General features: G+C 40.3%; 1 protein-coding gene across 1 annotated transcript in view; it reads left to right on the plus strand.

Annotated features, from left to right (window-relative positions):
- NPSR1 (neuropeptide S receptor 1) overlaps nt 1-17,636 on the plus strand; it is a 1,037,222-nt gene that overhangs the window by 347,856 nt on the left and 671,730 nt on the right. Inside the window, exon 3 of the mRNA XM_075316580.1 lies at nt 12,134-12,237. Coding sequence (XP_075172695.1) covers nt 12,134-12,237 — 104 coding nt within the window. The remainder of the gene's footprint in view (nt 1-12,133; nt 12,238-17,636) is intronic.

Consider the following 17,636-nt stretch of genomic DNA (forward strand, 5'->3'; position numbering starts at 1 on the left):
TGAGGATCGAAACTGCGATTATTAATAGATAGCATAGACGGCTGCATTTTTTGGACGTGGTAAGTCATTTTCGTAAAGTCTATGTTACTTGTTCCATGTTTTTGTTATAGTATGGAAAGTATTTGTGTTTATAGATAGTAATTATTTTTGCGGATCATGAAAGTGGTTGGTTGTTATCTGTATACATATTGCCTTTTGTGCGTCCATCGTCCCTTTATGTGTCCTTATCTAGTATTGCTGGTTATTTTGTCTCTCTGCTACAGCCGCCATTTTGTTTCTCTGACACAGTTACAGCCGCCATTTTGTTTCTCTGACACAGTTACAGCCGCCATTTTGTTTCTCTGACACAGTTACAGCCCCCATTTTGTTTCTCTGACACAGTTACAGCCGCCATTTTGTTTCTCTGACACAGTTACAGCCGCCATTTTGTTTCTCTGACACAGTTACAGCCGCCATTTTGTTTCTCTGACACAGTTACAGCCGCCATTTTGTTTCTCTGACACAGTTACAGCCGCCATTTTGTTTCTCTGACACAGTTACAGCCGCCATTTTGTTTCTCTGACACAGTTACAGCCGCCATTTTGTTTCTCTGACACAGTTACAGCCGCCATTTTGTTTCTCTGACACAGTTACAGCCGCCATTTTGTTTCTCTGACACAGTTACAGCCGCCATTTTGTTTCTCTGACACAGTTAAAGCCGCCATTTTGTTTCTCTGACACAGTTACAGCCGCCATTTTGTTTCTCTGACACAGTTACAGCCGCCATTTTGTTTCTCTGACACAGTTACAGCCGCCATTTTGTTTCTCTGACACAGTTACAGCCGCCATTTTGTTTCTCTGACACAGTTACAGCCGCCATTTGTTTCTCTGACACAGTTAGAACTGGTGCACTTCTATGGGGGCGGCCATTTTAGTGTCTCTTTTACACCCCCCCAAAAAATGTGATTGGTTTATAGCAACTTTTCTCATCTTTACATGTTTTTTGCAGTGTGGACAACATGAACGACATGCAGCGTGTTGTGCTGGGTGCTGCATTGATGTTTGAGGCTGGTCGGCTACGTGAAGTGGAACAGAGGCGTTCCAAACGAAAGCGCCGCATGTGGACCAGAGAGTGGCTGCAGAAGAGGTACAAATACTCCCACATGCAACTGCTAAGAGAGCTGCAGGAAAATAATCCTCAGGATTTCCGCAATTTTCTGCGGATGTCAGAAGAATCATTTAGCCTTTTACTCGAAAGAGTTCCGCCAATTATTCAGCGCAAGAATACAGCGATGCGTGCTGCCATCCCGGCAGATGAAAGATTGGCAGTCACGCTGCGTTTCCTGGCCACCGGACGCTCCCTGCAAGACTTACATTTTTCTTCTGCAATTTCAAGGTCCCTGCTCAGCGTTCTTATTCCGGAGACATGTAGAGCAATTTTCCACAGTCTGCGTAACTACATTGAGTTCCCCAAAACTGTGGAGGAATGGCAGAAGATTGCCTCCGATTTTGAACACCTTTGGCAGTTCCCAAACTGTGGTGGTGCTTTGGACGGGAAACATGTGCGGATCACTCAACCACTGAACAGCGGCTCCTATTTTTATAACTATAAGGGCTATTTCAGCATCATCCTAATGGCCCTTGTGAATGCCAATTACGAATTTATTGCTGTTGATGTTGGCATGAATGGCAGGGTTTCTGACTGGGGGGTTTTAGAACACACAGGCTTTGGTGAACGTTTGCAAAATGGTGAACTGCACTTGCCCCCCAACTCTGACACTACCGCAAACCTTAACTTTGTATTTGTGGGCGATGAAGCCTTCCCACTTCATCCCAATCTCATGAAACCATTCCCCCAGAAAAGTCTAACGGCGGAAAGACAAAGGTTCAATTACAGATTATCAAGGGCACGCAGGGTTGTGGAAAATGCCTTTGGGATAATGGCAAATCGCTTCCGCGTTTTCCACACACCAATTAACCTGAGTCTACCATCAATAGACGCAGTTGTTTTGGCCTGTTGCGCCCTTCACAACTTTCTTCGACGGCGAGATGCTATTACGTACTGTCCAACAGGCTTTGTAGACTCTGATGACTTAAATGGCGAAGTGGTGCTTGGCGAATGGCATTCTGAAGATCCCGCAATCGCAGGACTTCAACCATTGGCGCCCGGCAGAAATACCGATGATGCGAAGGCCTGTCGAGAAAAGTACTGCCAATATTTTAATGGTCCTGGTGCAATTACGTGGCAGCATTAGATAAACTTGTATTGAGCACATTTATTATGCTGAGTTTTATTTTCTTGTATTGATTTGTTTTAGAAACTTCCCTTCTTAATTTTAAAATATATGGTTACTTGTATTATGTTCATCACATTTATACTAATTTTAAAATATATGGGTACTTGTATTGTTATGTTCATCACATTTATACTAAAATGTCATTTTTGCAAAATGATTACTTTAATAAACAGTTGTTTTTACTTTCCACAAGATTTGTTTGTCATTCATTCACTATTAAGGGCTACTGTGGGGAGCAGTACCACCATTGCTGCCGTTACATCACCCCCAGAGGCCCCATACAGCAGCGGCGGATTAAGGTGGCGTCACGAATATAAACTACAATCACCCCCACTGAAGCCATGACTCCGGCAACCACTTACGACCCCCAGACTAGTCCGGCCCGGCATCGGGTGTCATCACCGCTATCATTGGGCCTCCTGCTCCGGATCGCACATTGAGAGTGAGCGTAGCGAACAACAGCGTGCCAAAATATGTGCCAAACCAGTTGATTTCAACCACATATTACATATGGGTGCACTAAGAAGAAATTGCACAATATATTTTATGGTGAATTTTATCTTGATACCATAGTAGAAATGCTCAATGGTATGACTAAAATTTGTTTTTGGGTTTAAAAGTAAAATGTTCACTTTTAACTTCAACATTGCTTTTCTTTAGGTAAAACCCTGCAAAGGTTTATTTACTTCCTCAATTTGGCGTCCAGCTGTATGATGAATACATCATTTAGGGCTCTTGTACAATTTTGATTTCCATGTACCAATGCAATAAAAAAAAAAAAACACACAAATTATGAATATGAAGCCTTATATATTTTCATTTGGGGTTTTTAAACGGGGACGTTTGTGCGTCCCCGAAACCTTCAAACGACATCTCTTTTTCGATTTTTTATAATTGTATGTGCGCTCGCAGTGTGTGCTACCACGACCCCTTGACACAGCATTTGCGTCATGGCGCGATCTCATTTCTGCAGCAAAGATCATTCTGATTTGTTAAAAGTGCGTCGCACTTTCACCTTCAATCATAGCAATTGTAATATTTCACAAATCAACAATCCAGCCATGGCCGAAGATGTAATATCGGCGGCCATTGGCTGGAGCAGGATCAACAACGTCCACCCCAATCTGATTGGAGCTAGCGTTCACGTGACGCTATCCGTCGAATCAGATGTGAAGAGGCGTTACCGCGGGTGACGCAACTGCGTTTGCTACGCAGACACACCAGCGAACAATGGCGGCACGCAGGAGGGCAACAGCTTGGGGAGAGGCGGAGGTCCGTTACCTAATTAGAGAAGTGGATGCTCGCGATTATGATTGCCGTGAGGCGCAAGAGCATCCACTTCTCCATAAGAAAGCGGTCTTGCGCAGGATCCAACGTGGGTTGAGGAGGAGATTTCATTTGGAGCGCACCTGCGCCCAGATCCGCAAAAAATTAGCGGATCTGCGGTACCGCTCCAGTGCCCGGATCTCTGCCATACAAGCAGAGTTACAAAACCAAGGTAGGCGCAGATGAGTGTGCCTTGGCAACTTATAATGGTGTTCTTAAATATATATCTATTTATATATAATTATATATATATATTTATATATATATATATATATATCTATATCTATCTATATATATATATATATATATATATATATATATATATATATATTTATTATAAAAATAAATATATATATAATACATATATAAATAATATATATATATCTATATATATATTTTTTTAAATTAAATATATATATAATTCATATTAATTATATATAAATATAAATATAAGAAAATATACATATATAATAAATAATAAATATATAGATTTAAATGTATATATTTATGATATATATATCCTTTTACTTAATTAAAATTATATATATATAATCTATTATATAGATCGATAGATTATATATATATATAATACATATAAAATATATATATATATATATATATATATATATAGATAAAATTCTAAAAATATATTTAGATATATATAATAATAAAAATAAATATATACATATAATATATATATAAATAATATATATATATATAATTATAAAAATATATAATATATTAATTATATATATATATATAATTATAAAAATAAATATATACATATAATATTTAAATAATAAATATATATATTTTAATGTATATATATTTATTATATATATATATATATATTTTTTTTTTCTTTTAATTCATTAAAAGTATTTATATAATATATCGATCTATGTAATAGATCGATAGATAGATTATATATATATAATATGTAATAGATATATATATATATAGAGATCTATTGCATTGAACGATAGATAGATTATATATATATATATATATATAATATATATATAGATTATATATATATATAATATGTAACAGATCTATATATAGAGATCTATTGCATAGATCGATAGATACACCGACACTTGTGGTACGGGCTAATTACACTGACACTCGGGACACAGGGAAATTACGCAGACAGTAGGCTCTCTACACCAAGATTTCCCATGAACTGACAACCCTCTATCAGCACACAGTTTTCATATGTTCTGATATACCTCTTGTCCTTGGCACCCAGCTTCGCCATGCTTGGCAAAACATCATTCCCTCACCACCCAGCTTTTCCCATATCAGAGAGAGCATGGCAAAGCCGGGTGCTGTGGGTAGTGGGTCTTTTTCCCTCAGCATAAAAAAATTCCATCTCCTGCTTGTATTTTTGTCCCCCCTCATATATAGTTCTCCAAATACAATATTGGCCCCCACATAGCCTTCCATATAGTATAAAGGGTTCCACATAACCCTTCATATATTAGAATGCATCCCATAGTCCTCCATGAACTGTAATGAATTTCCTAGAGTTCTCCATGAAGTTTCATTCACCCCAGAGTTCTCCATATATTATACTGCACCACATAGTCCACAATGTGTTCAAATTCACCCCCATAGTCCTTGTATAAGGTAGGCTACGTAGTCCGCCATATATTTCAATGTACCCCCCACAGTCCTATATGTATCATAACGCAACCACATTAAACTTTATATTTTCTTAAGAACCCCCAGAGGAGCAAGGGGCCGCAGAGGAGGGAGAGCATGTGCCCGAGCCCCCGGTGGATCTACAGCCACCAGAGGAGGAGGAGGAGGAGGAGGAGTACCACCCACAGGGGCCACCGGCCGGATCGGCCCCCGGTAATTTTTTAATATAACATTAACGCCATATAAAGTACAAAACAAAAAGCTGTTGAGTACTATAAAGTGTTTTTTGTTTTCATAGATGCTAGTCCAGGGTCCATAAGTGAGTCGTTATCGGACGAGGGGGATAACCGTAAGTCATGAATCTCCTACTTTGTAATAATAAGCAGAAATAAAAATTATGATTTATTAACTTTACCATTCCCTCCATAGGCATACCCACTTTGGCCGAAATCATGTCCTCCCAAAGAAGGATTATGTCAGCCCACAGGAGGCTGATGGCCAAAGTGGAGCGGCATGCATCGCTGCTGGCACGTTATGTGGCTGGACAAGGGGAGGGCAGCAGCAACTAACGTTTTTTTTTTTTTTTTGTTATTGTGTACATATACATGTGTTATAAAAAATTTGAAATTGATATCTGCTGTTTGGTATGTCTCATTGCATAAAGCAAGTTAACAGCTATCACCACTCACAAACTCACCACTCACAAACATCATATTACATGTAGGCATCTGTATAGATGCACCAATCCCATTATCCACGAGGGGGTGACTAGGCTTTACTGGTTGTTTGCTGTACATGAGTGTGGGGGTTGTGTGGTGGTATGCCAATGAGGGTGGAGTATGGTACAATCTATGTAACTACCGTGTTTTGCCAGGGCATCACAACCATATGCTGAATTAAGTAATGCAGGCAGCAAGATTGAACCAACATAAATTTATTATTACAATGAAAATATAACAATTAAAATTAATCTCAAATAACAAAACAACAACAATAACAAAATTTAGTTGCCCTCTTCATATTGGTTGACATATTCAGGCCGGGTGGGAGATGACAGTTGGCTTAAAAATGAATCATTTGAATACCTGGGATAATGTGGGTGGGGAAACTGTGGGGGGGGGATACTGTGGGGGGTGGTCAAGCTGCAAGCGTGGTGGATGCATCCTGTTTGGTGTACTTTGCAGGGGCTGGCGAGGAATCCATGTAGTAGAATGATGGGGCTGGTTCAACTTGCATATCGTGTCATTGTCATCAAGTTCTCCTCGGCCTGCCTTTCTTAGGACTTCCAACATTAGTCTCTCGGCTTGCTCCCTCTGTGTGGAATCCAATTTGCAGAGTCTGTCCGATGCAAATGCGGCAAAGCTATCCACTGGAGTGCTTTTTGGCTGTGATAGCAGTTGGGTTGCCAAAGAATAAAATTCAGCGGATGTCACAGGGGTGTTGGCCTTCTTTTTGCGTAAATGTGTTCGCCGCATTTCACCAGAGGGTGCAGGTGCCTCATTATCCTCCACAATAGGCTCGCTCGATGTGGTGGGGTTCTCATTCAATTGGGGCCTCACCATATCTGTCTGAGGGTTCTGCGGGAACAGAAAAATAAATGTTAATTAAAAGTCATACATTAATAGTTAGTAAATTTAATTAAAGTGTGACAAAATTGTATTGGAGTGTACTTATCTGAACTGGAAGGGATAACTTTTCCAAACTGCACAATAAATCATGGTAACAATAAGTTACTATTTTGTGTTCCTCAATGGCATGTACATAAAAAGTTTGAATACTATGTACCGTGAAGCAAATAAGGTACTTACATCTACAACAGCGGAGGTGTTGTCATCGATCGGGATGTCATCGTTTTCAATGTCTGCTTCCAGGTCTACGTTTCTTTGGTAGGAGCTTTCCATCATTCGTGGTAGCTCCTGGTCCCTTGTGAATTCCAGGAGATTGAAATACCACAAGGGAGAAACATACACCTGGTCAGTGCCGGCCCCTGACTTTTTTGATTTGTCCACCTTATTTGCTTCTTTCTTATATACAGTCCTCAAGCCTTGTATCTTCTTTTTTACTACTTTGACCCACTGCCTCGCCTCCACTGTGTTTTTTAAAAAGCTCCACCAGTTGGGCATAGGCGGCTTGTTTTTTTATTCTGTCTGAATATTCTGTGGATTTGATTCTCCACAAGCAGGGCAGTGATTTATACAAATCCAGCAGCTCACGCACAAAGTCTTCTTTGTTATAATAAGCCATCTGAAATAAAGAATGAAAAATTTATATGTAAACATAAAAGAAGTTGCAATAAACCGATCACAATTTTTGGTTATGGTGTGGCAGAGACTAAAATGGCCGCCCCTATGTGTGGCAGAAACACAAAATGGCGGCTGTAGCTGAGAGACAAAAGATGAAAAAAATCCAGCACTCAAAGCATTCAACTGAAATTGTTTTATATTTTATTCATGGATCTGTGTAATTATTAAAGACGTTTCGGTCATCCGACCTTCATCAGTTTACACAGAAAAGGTTCTGTAGACAGTATGTGACATTGACTGAAGACCCGGACGGGCAGCTTTTTCCTCTGGTCCAGCTTTTTCATATATTTCTACAGAACCTTTTCTGTGTAAACTGATGAAGGTCGGATGACCGAAACGTCTTTAATAATTACACAGATCCATGAATAAAATATAAAACAATTTCAGTTAAATGCTTTGAGTGCTGGATTTTTTTCATTTTTTGATCTGGGGTGGGACCCTATCCAAGCACCAGCGACTATAGAAGGAGTGCCACATTTCTATATTTTATTTAATGAGAGACAAAAGAGCCAGCAATGCTAGGATAGGACACATTACAAACAGCACTATGGAGAGACCCCTCTTTAAAAGGCATTATACACACACAGATAAAAGCCAGCAACTTTAATTAACTCACATAATAAATATTAACATATATCTAACAGCAATCAACTCACATAATAAATATTAACATATATCTAACAGCAAGAACATTATTCAAAAAAAAGCCCACCCCCCAACAAAAAAAAGACCTACCTTTTCAAAGAAGTGTATATCAATGTAGAATCCAAGCGGAATCGCAAATACGATCTCACCGGCACTGGAGAGCACTGCAAGGATACTCCAGGTGCAGCTGCGGCTTCGATCCGAAAAACACACCAACAAAGCGACCGGGTACAATGGACGAAGGAATCAGGGTGGAGACGCAGGTTCTATCTCAAAGCAAAGCGCAAAAGAAGTGACAAAGGGTGACGAGATCCAAAATTTAACCGCTAGATACGCCCCCTGCATGCCCAATCAGAACGCAGTATTGGCCGCCAAAGAAAGCGGAGGGGGGTATGGAAAAGGCGACGCAAATGCACGCCTACGTGACTCACTGCATAATGGGATTGGAATCGTTAACATAGTAGCTGTGTGACAGGGTCCTTATCAATCAGAGCGGAGGGTGTGGAAAAGGCGACGCCCGCCCGGCCGCCCAATCAGAACGCAGTATTGGCCGCCAAGAAAGCGGAGGGGGGTATGGAAAAGGCGACGCAAATGCACGCCTACGTGACTCACTGCATAATGGGATTGGAATCGTTAACATAGTAGCTGTGTCAGAGCGGAGGGTGTGGAAAAGGCGACGCCCGCCCGGCCGCCCAATCAGAACGCAGTATTGGCCGCCAATGAAAGCGGAAAAGGCGATGCAAATGCACGCCTACGTGACTCACTGCATTTTACTACGCCCCTAATGGGATTGGAATTGTTAACATAGTAGCTGTGTGACAGGGTCCCAGCGATTTGAAAGATCGTTATACGGGACGCATGCTCGTTCATAAACTCGTTATGTGTGACACCCAACATGCGATTTCAACAACGACTCATATACGATCCAGAAAATGTGACGTAGTAGCGATCTCGTTCACAAACTCGTTATGTGTGACTGGACCTTAATAAAATTGGTTTTGCATATTTTGTAACAAAAAAGGAGAAATTGCTGATAACATTTTATCCCTTCTAAGTTCCGAACAAAAAAAAATATCTAAAAATTGGTGCTGATGTAAATTAGACATGTGGCAAATGCTACATGTTAACTATTTTTTGTATTATAAATATCTAATTTAAAAGCATAAAAATGAAAATGTTGAAAATTGAGATTTTTTTTTAGTTTTTGCTAAATTTTAGATCTTTTCATAAATAAAGCAAATCATATTGATGGAAATTTACAATGAAGCACAATATGTCATTAAAAACCAGCGTAAGAAAAGAATCACTGGAATATGTTTAACCCCTTCACGACCGGCCGATTTTGCGCTTTCCATTTTTTTTCGCCATTCTTTTTCCGAGACACATAACTTTTTTATTTTTCAGTCAATGTGATCATGTGAGGGCTTGTTTTTTGTGGAATGAGCTGTACTTTTAAATGAAACCAAGAGTATTACCATATAATGTACTGGAAAATGGCAAAAAAAAAATCGAAATGCGGAAAAAATTGAAAATAAGTGCAATTGTTTTTGAGATATTTTATTAACTGTGTTCACTATATGGTAAAACAAACTGATGTGTCGATGTGATTCCTCAGGTCAGTCCGAGTTCATAGACACCAAACATGTATAGGTTTACTTTTAACTAAGGGGTTTTCTTTTAAAAAAATCATAAGCTTGTCCAAAAAAAGTGGCATACATTTTTGCGCCATTTTCTGAGACCCGTAGTGTTCATATTTTTCGGGATCTATGGCTCAGTGATGGCTTATGTTTTTAACTGTACCATTTTTGGTTGCCTGTTATTGCATTTTGCGTAAAATTTGTGGTGACCAAAAAATGTAATTTTGTCGTTTGGAATTTTTTTCACCTCTACGCCGTTTACCGATCAGATTGTTAGATTTTATATTTTGATAAATCGGGCATTTCTGAATGCGGCAATACCAAATGTGTGTGTATTTTTTTTTTTTTTAACCCTTTAATTTTCAGTGGGGCGAAAGGGGTTTGATTTGAACTTTTAGGTTTTTATTTTCTTTTAACTTTTCAAAACTTTTTTAAACTTTTTTTTATTTTACTAGTACTTCTAGGGGGCTATAAGGATCACCTGTCTGATCGCACATCCATTTCTCCTGATCAGAGCAGCACTGCTCAGACCGGGAGAAATGATCATCTCTTATGACAGCAGTACTCGACTGGTGGTTAAAGGACCTGAGTCATGTGAGCTACAGGAGTCATCTCTCTGTGCTACCATGACAACCACCATATCCATGTGATCACGTCACGTGGCTTTGGGTATTGGGCGGTGAGTAAACTTCCACCGTTATCGCCGCTAATATGGCGCTGTCACACCTTGACAAAGCCATGTAAGGGGTTAACAGGTACGGTTGGATAGCAATTACACTTGTACCTGCCAGGCACACATGTCAGCTGTACAAATCAGCTGACATGTGCGCGGATCCCTGCCTGCGGCCCGCTGCAATAGGTGGGGATTAACACTATGAGTGCAGGGACATAATATTACTTCCCGCGGTCTTTAAAGGGTTAAGCATTCCAGAGTTATTACCACATAAAGTGACACTGGTCAGATTTAAAAAATCAACCGCAGTCATTACTGTTCAAAGTGGCGCAGTCCTTAAGGGGTTAAGTATAATTAAAACAATGTTTAAAAATAAACATATGTGATATCAGTGCATCTGTAAAAGGTCCAATATATCAATTATAAAATTAATTAACCTGATCTGTGAGTGCAACAAAGAGAAAAAAAAATAAAACTGATAAAATTGCATTTTTTAGGTCACAATACTGCAATAGCTAGCTATCAAAAAGTCGTAACTACTCTAAAACTGTGAATACAAATGTGAGCTGGCTTTGCAAAATACAAGCCCTCATAACAGATCCTCCGACTGAAAAATTAAAATACAGATCTCAGAATATTGGAACTCAAAATTATTTTTTTTTAACAATTTTCTGATTTTGTTTTTACTATTTAAATAAAAAACAACTATACAAGTTTGTATCACCATAATTGTAATGACCTTGAGAATAATATTACGAGGTTGTTTTTACAGCAGACTGAACACTGTAAAAAAAAATGAAGGCTGGAAAAACAATTGCAGAGTTATGTTGTTTTGTGCAGTCTCCTTGCACCTGGAATTTTTTTTCCATTTCCAATACATTATAAAATAATGGTGTCATTCAAAACTTCCCTTTGTCTCATACGAAATGAGTCATTATATGGTAATATTGAAAAAAAAAGGTGAGCCTCTCTGAAGAAGGGGAGCAAAATATAGAAGTGCAAAAACTAAAAATCACGCAGGAAGGAAGGGGTTAATAAGATGGCAATAAGAGCATACAATTATATCCTTGTCCCAGTAATAGCAACACGTGAATACAAAAATGAAACCAATATAAAAATACAATAAAACCTGATTAAGGGAGAAAAGGGGCAAGTCATCCCACACATTACCGGGAGGAAGCTACAGCTGGTGGCACAACGAGTGGGTTAAGATTCCCCTTCTCTCCATGCCTGGGGGCCAAAATGTTTGTTTGAATTATAATGGTCTTACTATTTTCTTTCCTATTCACTTGTTGTTTTTAATTAGCCTTGCGTATTGTTGCATAATCTTTTTTACTGTCCTAATAAGTTGAGATCTTTAAAAGGTCCCAAACTTCTTATAATTGTGTGTGCGTGGGGGTTGCAGGATGTTTTCAGGGTTCAAATACAGGGCTAACATTGGAGCATGTATTTTTTTTATTTAACTAAAATTTTTGGTCCTATACGTTTTAATTACAATAAAGTTTTTTGGTTTTGTACTTATTGGATCATTTGTGTGGTGTATTCTTTTTTAGCTTTGATATTTACCATTTTAGAAACTTGCAAATATAAAAGCTCGAATTTATAACCATGGTATTTTTTTTTCAGACGCTCTAACAGGTCTAATAAGCATCTTGACTGACATTATATGGAGGTTTACTGGAGATTTCTTGGCACCAGATATTGTTTGCAGAATAATTCGATACCTGCAGGTAGGTGATTTCTAAAATATTATATATGAGTTTCACTTATCCCTAAGTTTAAAAGTTTACATACACTATCTAAAAAGACACATGTCCATGTTTTGCTCTCTGACATAAAATCAGAATAAACCATTCCTGTTTTAGGTCAATTAGGATTATAGAATTACCAAAATTATTTATAATTGTCAAATGCCAGAATAATGAGAGAGAGAATGTTTTAAGGCATTGTTATTACTTTCTGCAAAGTCAAACGTCTACTTATATTCCATTAGTATTTGGTACCATTGCCCTTAAACTGTATTGCTTGGGTCAAACATTTTAGATATCCTTCCACAAGCTTCTCACAATAGTTGGTAGGAATTTGGGTCCATTCCTCCTGACAGAACTGATGTAACTGAGCCATGTTGGTAGGTTGTCTTGCTCGCATCAGCCTTTTCAGCTTTGCTCATAAATTTTCAATAGGATTGAGTTCAGGGTTTTGTGATGGCCACTCCAAAACATTGACTTTGTTATCCTTAAGCCACTTTGTTACTGGTTTGACAATATGCTTTGGGTGAATGTTCATTTGGAAAACCCATTTCTGCCCAATCTTTAAGTTCCTGCCTGATGTCTTGAGATTTTTTTCAGTATTGCCACAATACTTTCCTCCTGATGCCATCTATTTTGTAAAGTGCACTAGTCCCTCCTGCAGCAAAACAACCTCACAACATGATGCTGTCAACCCCGTGTTTCACAGTTGGGGTGGTGTTCTTAGGCTTCAACGACTCTCCCTTTTTCATCTGTATTGATGGTCATTATGGTCAAACAGTTCAATGTTAGTTTTGTCAGATCACAAGACGTGTCTCTAAAATTGAAGGTCTACATTTCTGTGTGCATTGGCAAACATTAATCAGGCTGTTTTATGTTTCTTTTGGAGTAATGGCATCTTTCTGGCAGAGTGGCCTTTCAGCCCATGTTGATACAGTACTTGTTTACTGTGGATAATGACACAATCTTACCAGCTTCCAGCAGCATCTTTACAAGGTGTTTTGCTTTTGTTCTTGGCTAGATATGCACATGTATGACCAATGCACATTCATCTCTGGTACACAGAACCCGTCTCCTTAATGAGTGGTATGATGGCTGGACATTCCTATCTTGTTTGTTCTTGCATATAATTGTTTGTACTCATGAACGAGTCACCTTCAGGTAGCTGGAAATTGCACCAAAAGATGAACCAGACTTGTGCAAGTCCACAATTTTCTTCCTGAGTTCTTGGTGTTCATTAAAATACATCCACAGGTGTGTCTCTAATTAACTCAGATGTGGCCAATAAACCTATCAGAAGGTTCCAAACACCTGACATCATCATATGGACTGTCCCATATTGTTTAAAGGCTTAGTACTCTTAGTATAGTAAACTTATAGTAAACTTTTCAGTCTTCAGAAAGTAATAAAAATGCCTTAAAATTAGTGATAGGTGGACTCGCAGATAACTGGGATAAGTGGTCTAACCGGATTTAAAAAAACAAACAATTTCAGCCCATAATTGATTCCGGATATGTGGCTGGATACAAATCCCCTTATAAGTCTATGGGAGCCAGAATCCGGTGCTTAAAAATGGTGGTAGAAGGGATAGTGGAATCGAAGCAAGCATACTATACTTACCGAGTCCTCAGGAGATTGGATGCAATCAGATGCGCCCCAGCCTGTGTTACAAAGTGGCCGACTGCAAACAATCACAGACCCTTTCTGCAGCTCTATCGTGGCACAGTATAAAAATAAATAAATAAAAAATTTGTATATGGTCCCCTCATGTTTTGATACCCAGTACAGATAAAGTATAAGTCTTCAGGCTACAGCCCTCAGCCATGTGCTTATCTGGCTGTGTATCAAAATAAAAGGAATCACATGAGGCTTTTTTTTTTAATTATTTACATAAATAATTTAAAGAAACGGCATGCAGTCCCCCCAAATTTTGATACCCAGCCATGATCAAGTTGACAGCTGGGAGCTGGTATTCTCAGGCTGGGGAGACTCATGCTTATCGAACACCCCAGCCTAAAAATAGCAGACAACAGCAGCTCAGAATTGTCGCATCCATTAGCTGTGAAAATCCTGATGCTTTACTCGTCTGTAGAGATGAGCGAACCGGTCCCAGTTCGGCTCGAGGCCGGTTCGCCGAACGGGGGTCCCGTTCGAGTTCGGTTCGTCGAACGTTCGACGAACCGAACTCGAACGTATAGGCTATAATGGGAGGCAATCATAAACACATAAAAATGCATTATAAATGTACACAAACAGTTAATAAACATTGCCATAACACTTACCGGTCCCTGCGATCCCTTCTGCACTCTGTCTCCTGCCGCTATTCCATCCGATGATCGCTTAATCCTCCCGGTGACCTGCACTGCCAGCAGAGATGCAGGACCTATTGTGACGTCAAAATAGCCATGTGACCAATCACGTGGCTATTATCTCATTGGCTACAGACTGGTCACATGACTATGACACGTCATGTAGGACCTGCGAGTGCATCTCTCCGGTACACGGTGCACATATGTGTATCGCCGTGTACCGGCGACATGCTCTAGCACACGGTCGACTCCCCGTTCCGTTAGGGACCGGCTGACACAGCCGATCATTAACGGAGATCACCGTTGCCATAGCAACGCAGTTAGCGGTGACGTCACCGCTAACCGCGGCTCCGAGAGCACCGTTGCTTTGGTAACGCGTCTGTCAGCGTTACCGCTGTTACCGCTGACAGCCAGCACTGATCACTCACGGAGTGAAGGCTGCACGCTGCTTCCCGATTGTAGTGAGGATTGTAGTGAGGATGAGGTTCCCCAGCCCCAAGTGATGAGCTGGTGAACCTCATCCTCACTACAATCGTCACTACTACTACACTAGAAAGAAAGAAGACAGAAGAGCAGGATCGTGGAGGGCTGACAGGGGGTAATAAAGATGGAGTCTCTAATGTGTCTGTGTATTTATTTCTATTAAAGTATTTTTTCTCTGTGTGGTGTTTTTTTTAACCCTTTATTGGAGATTCTTAATGGCCGGGTCAAACGTGCCTGACATTAAGAATCTCTGGCTTAATACTGGCTAGTAAAACAAAGCCAGTATTAACTCATGATTACCCAACAAGCCACCCGGCTCCAGGGCTGTTGGAAGAGTTGGATACAGCGCCAGATGATGGCGCTTCTATGAGAGCGCCATTTTCTGGGACGGCTGCGGACTGAAATCCGCAGCAGAGGCGCCCACAAACCTCGGGCTAACCTGTGCTGCGGATTCCAATCCCCAGCTGCCTAGTTGTACCCGGCTGGACACAAAAATGGGGCGAAGCCCACGTCATTTGTTTTTTAATTATTTCATGAAATAAGTGAAATAATTAAAAAAAACCGGGCTTCCCTTTATTTTTGGTTCCCAGCCGGGTACAAATAGGCAACTGGGGGTTGGAGGCAGCCCGTGGCTGCCTGCTGTACCTGGCTAGCATACAAAAATATGGCGAAGCCCACGTCATTTTTTTGGTGGGCAAAACAATTCTGCATACAGTCCTGGATGGAGTATGCTGAGCCTTGTAGTTCTGCAGCTGCTGTCTGCTCTTCTCCATACAGACAGACAGCAGCTGCAGAACTACAAGGCTCAGCATACTCCATCCAGGACTGTATGCAAAAGTTTTTTTTTTCCCTGAAAAAATTATGAGGGCTTCGTCATATTTTTGTATGCTAGCCAGGTACAGCAGGCAGGTACGGCTGCCCCCAACCCCCAGTTGCCTATTTGTACCCGGCTGGGAACCAAAAATAAAGGGAAGCCCTTTTTTTATTATTTCATGAATTTCATGAAATAATTAGAAACAAATGACGTAGGATTCGCCCCATTTTTGTGTCCAGCCAGGTACAACTAGGCAGCTGGGGATTGGAATCCGCAGCACATGTTGGCCTGAGCTTTCTGGGCCCCACTGCTGCGAATTGCAGTCTGCAGCCGCCTCAGAAAATGGCATTTTCATAGAAGCGCCATCTTCTGGCGCTGTATCCAACTCTTCCACCACCTGCCTGCTATACCTGGCTAGCATACAAAAATATGGCGAAGCTCACGTCCTTTTTTTGTAGTTTTTTGGCAAAAAAAATAAAAAATGCTTCCCTGGATTTTCCATTGCCAGTGAAGGTAACACCAAGCAGTGGGGGTTAGCAGCCAGTAGCTGCTTGGATTACCCTTAGCTAGCAATACAAAAAATGCAGCGGGAGCCCATATATATTTTTTTTAATTATTTATATAAATAACTAAAAATAAAATGGGCTTCCCTGTATTTTGATTGCTGGATATCACAGTGCTGTAAAAATAAATTTTTAAAAAAATGATGTAGCGCTCCGCGGTATTTTTGATTCTCAGCGCAGATAAAGCAGACAGCTATGGGTTGCCACCCCCATCTGCCTGCCATTACCTTGGTTGGCAATCAAAATACAGGGAAGCCCATTAATTTTTTCTATTTAAAAAATAGTTAAAAAAAAATGACGTTGGGTCCCCCCATTTTTGATAGCCAGCTAGGGTAAAGCAGACGGCTGTAGCCTGAAAACCACAGCTGGCAGCTTTACCGTGGTTGGGGATCCAATGTGGAGGTCCCCTCAGGCTCTTTTTTATAATTATTTTATAAATATTAATAATTACACAATAAAAGTAGGGTCCCCCCAAATTGGATCACCAGCCAAGGTAAAGCGGACAGCTGTGGTCTGGTATTCTCAGGGTGGGAAGGTCCATAGTTATTGGGCCTTCACATCCTAAAAATAGCAGGCCGCAGGCACCCCGGACGTGGCGCATCCACTAGATGCGCCAATCCTGGCGCTTCACCCCAGCTCATCCCGTGCCCTGGTGCAGTGGCAAACGGGGTAATAAATCGGGTTGATACTAGCTGTAAAGTAACCTGAGATCAAGCCCAGCAGTTTGTGATGTCATGGCGTCTATTAGATACTCAACATCATAAACTGTCAGTACTAACAAAAAAAAAAAAATCGACAAAAGAAATTTATTTGAAAAAACAGTCCCCAAAACATTTCCTCTTTCACCAATTTATTGTAAGAAAAAAAATAAAGGGGTCCCACGACGACTCTGGACCGTCTAGAATATGGGGGGGAGCCACTCAGGGAACGTATCCCCCATTTTCTAGGAGTGCGGACCCTTCATGTGAGGAGTGTGGGTGCAATGAATCTGCACTCACTCTCCCCGAGTCCACAGCAGCAGAGTCCATGTCGTAATGGTTGCTACCAAAGCTGCAATGCCCTGCTCATGAGGTAAGGGCATGCCTAATCAGGAGAACTACTGTAGAGGAAGCTCTGCTCACTGGTATATAAGTGCTCAGAGGTAATAATAGATAAAATTAGTGAGTAACCTCGGCACTCTAAATCTCCCAGACTAAGTCAGTAAGTCACAAC

Source organism: Anomaloglossus baeobatrachus, chromosome 6, assembly GCF_048569485.1.
Source record: "Anomaloglossus baeobatrachus isolate aAnoBae1 chromosome 6, aAnoBae1.hap1, whole genome shotgun sequence".
Lineage (NCBI taxonomy): Eukaryota > Metazoa > Chordata > Amphibia > Anura > Aromobatidae > Anomaloglossus > Anomaloglossus baeobatrachus.